The sequence below is a fragment of the Sinocyclocheilus grahami genome, unplaced genomic scaffold (assembly GCF_001515645.1).
Source record: "Sinocyclocheilus grahami isolate Dianchi unplaced genomic scaffold, SAMN03320097.WGS_v1.1 scaffold33650.1, whole genome shotgun sequence".
Lineage (NCBI taxonomy): Eukaryota > Metazoa > Chordata > Actinopteri > Cypriniformes > Cyprinidae > Sinocyclocheilus > Sinocyclocheilus grahami.
Window position 1 is genome coordinate 1 of NW_015521913.1, and position 1765 is coordinate 1765.

The 1765-nt window shown below is 35.1% G+C and overlaps 1 protein-coding gene across 1 annotated transcript; it reads left to right on the top strand.

Annotated features, from left to right (window-relative positions):
- Window positions 1-971: 971 nt before the first annotated feature.
- Window positions 972-1566, top strand: LOC107580450 (aryl hydrocarbon receptor-like; the record flags this gene model as incomplete). Its single annotated transcript, XM_016266152.1, has 3 exons — window positions 972-1159; window positions 1231-1340; window positions 1425-1566. Coding segments are annotated over 3 exons (440 nt in total), but the record flags the coding sequence as incomplete, so codon positions are not given.
- Between the last annotated feature and the right edge of the window lie 199 nt (window positions 1567-1765).

Here is a 1765-nt window from a genome sequence, read left to right on the forward strand (position 1 = left end):
ATTACATGTTAAAGATTATTTAAATTGTTAATGTTTTATGTCTTAGTTAATGTTTTATGTCTTAATTTGATTACCTCCATTTTTATTATAAATTTGTTAAATTAAACAGATAACATGCCAGTAGGCAATGCTTTCACTCAGAAGGTTCTCTAATGGATGTAAAAATAAAAAATTAAAATAAAAAAACTGTGTTCTTAAAGATGTTTCACCAGAAATAATCTTAAATTATCTTAATTTTAAATTCTTGCATTTTTTTGATCGAATCTTGAAATGAAAAATCTTCATTACTACTGTATGTTACTACTGTTTGTTTCTTTTAAAATACATTGATTTTGCCATGAAAATAGCCATAGCCATAGCCATAAACAGACAGCATTTGTGAATTTGTGAAAAATCAAAATAGTGAGAAAATCACCTTTAAAGTTGTCCAAATGAAGTTCTTAGCAATGCATATTACTAATCAAAAATTAAGTTTTTATATATTTACGGTAGGAAATTTACAAAATATCTTCATGGAACGTGATCTTTACTTAATATCCTAATGATTTTTGGCGTAAAAGAAAAATCTATAATTTTGACCCATACAATGTATTTTTGGCTATTGCTACAAATATACCCCAGCGACTTAAGACTGCTTTTGTGCTCCAGGCTCACAATTTAGAAAAAAATCTAATGGATTTCATAGGGCCCTAAAAATGTTATTTTTGTTAAACTTTTAATAAATTATAATTAAATTGTATTAGTTTCATGATTTAGGCAGCTAATTAGACATGCTTTTTGATTACTATAATTTAGTAGAAATTCGTGCAGAAAAACTAAAACTGAAAAAAATCCAGAGAAAATGATTAGAGAAAAATAAAAAACAGAATTTGGGTGAAAGAAATCATTTCATAGGGCACTACACACATGCAAAATAAAGTCCTTAAAAATGGTTCGCCTTTAATGAACACAGCTTTTTTTTGTGCACACAGGCGCTCAATTTTCAGGGACGGCTGAAATATCTTCACAGACAAGACCGGACCACAGAGGGCAAAGAGCTCGCCCTGTTTGCCACCGCCACCCCCGTTCAGCCCCCTGCTCTCCTAGAAATCAGGACCAACACCCTCTTTTTCCAGACCAAACACAAACTGGATTTTACACCAGTGGGTGTGGACACCAGGTGAGGATCTGCACTGACTTCATTATGGAGGGTATGTGTCACTGTTAACTGTTTGTTTGTGTTTCTTCCAGGGGGAAGGTGGTTCTGGGTTACACTGAGCAGGAGCTGTGCATGAGAGGATCTGGATATCAGTTCATCCATGCTGCTGACATGATGTACTGCGCTGACAAACACTTACGCAGTAAGATTTCACTCGCATTCTAGCGCACCGTTGTTCTGAACTCATGTACTTGGATGTTCTGAGGTTCGTGTCTCTGTGTTACAGTGATGAAAACAGGAGAGAGCGGTTTCTCCATCTTCAGGCTCTTGAGTAAGACCGGCGTGTGGATCTGGGTCCAGGCCAACGCTAGAATGGTGCTCAAGGCAGGCAAACCCGACTTCATCATCTGCCATCAGAAACCCTTGACGTGAGTGCTCTTCACTTCCTCTGACACTCACAGCTGCCCACTTCCTGCTGTATTTCTATATTTTACATAGATCTGTTTTTTGGTCAATTTAACAGTTAAACGTTTCTTTTTTTTGCTGGTTATATAAGCTTTTTTATCAAAATATGAAACCATTTTTTTTTTTAATCATTTCTAACATTTTTTATGTTTTTATTCCTGA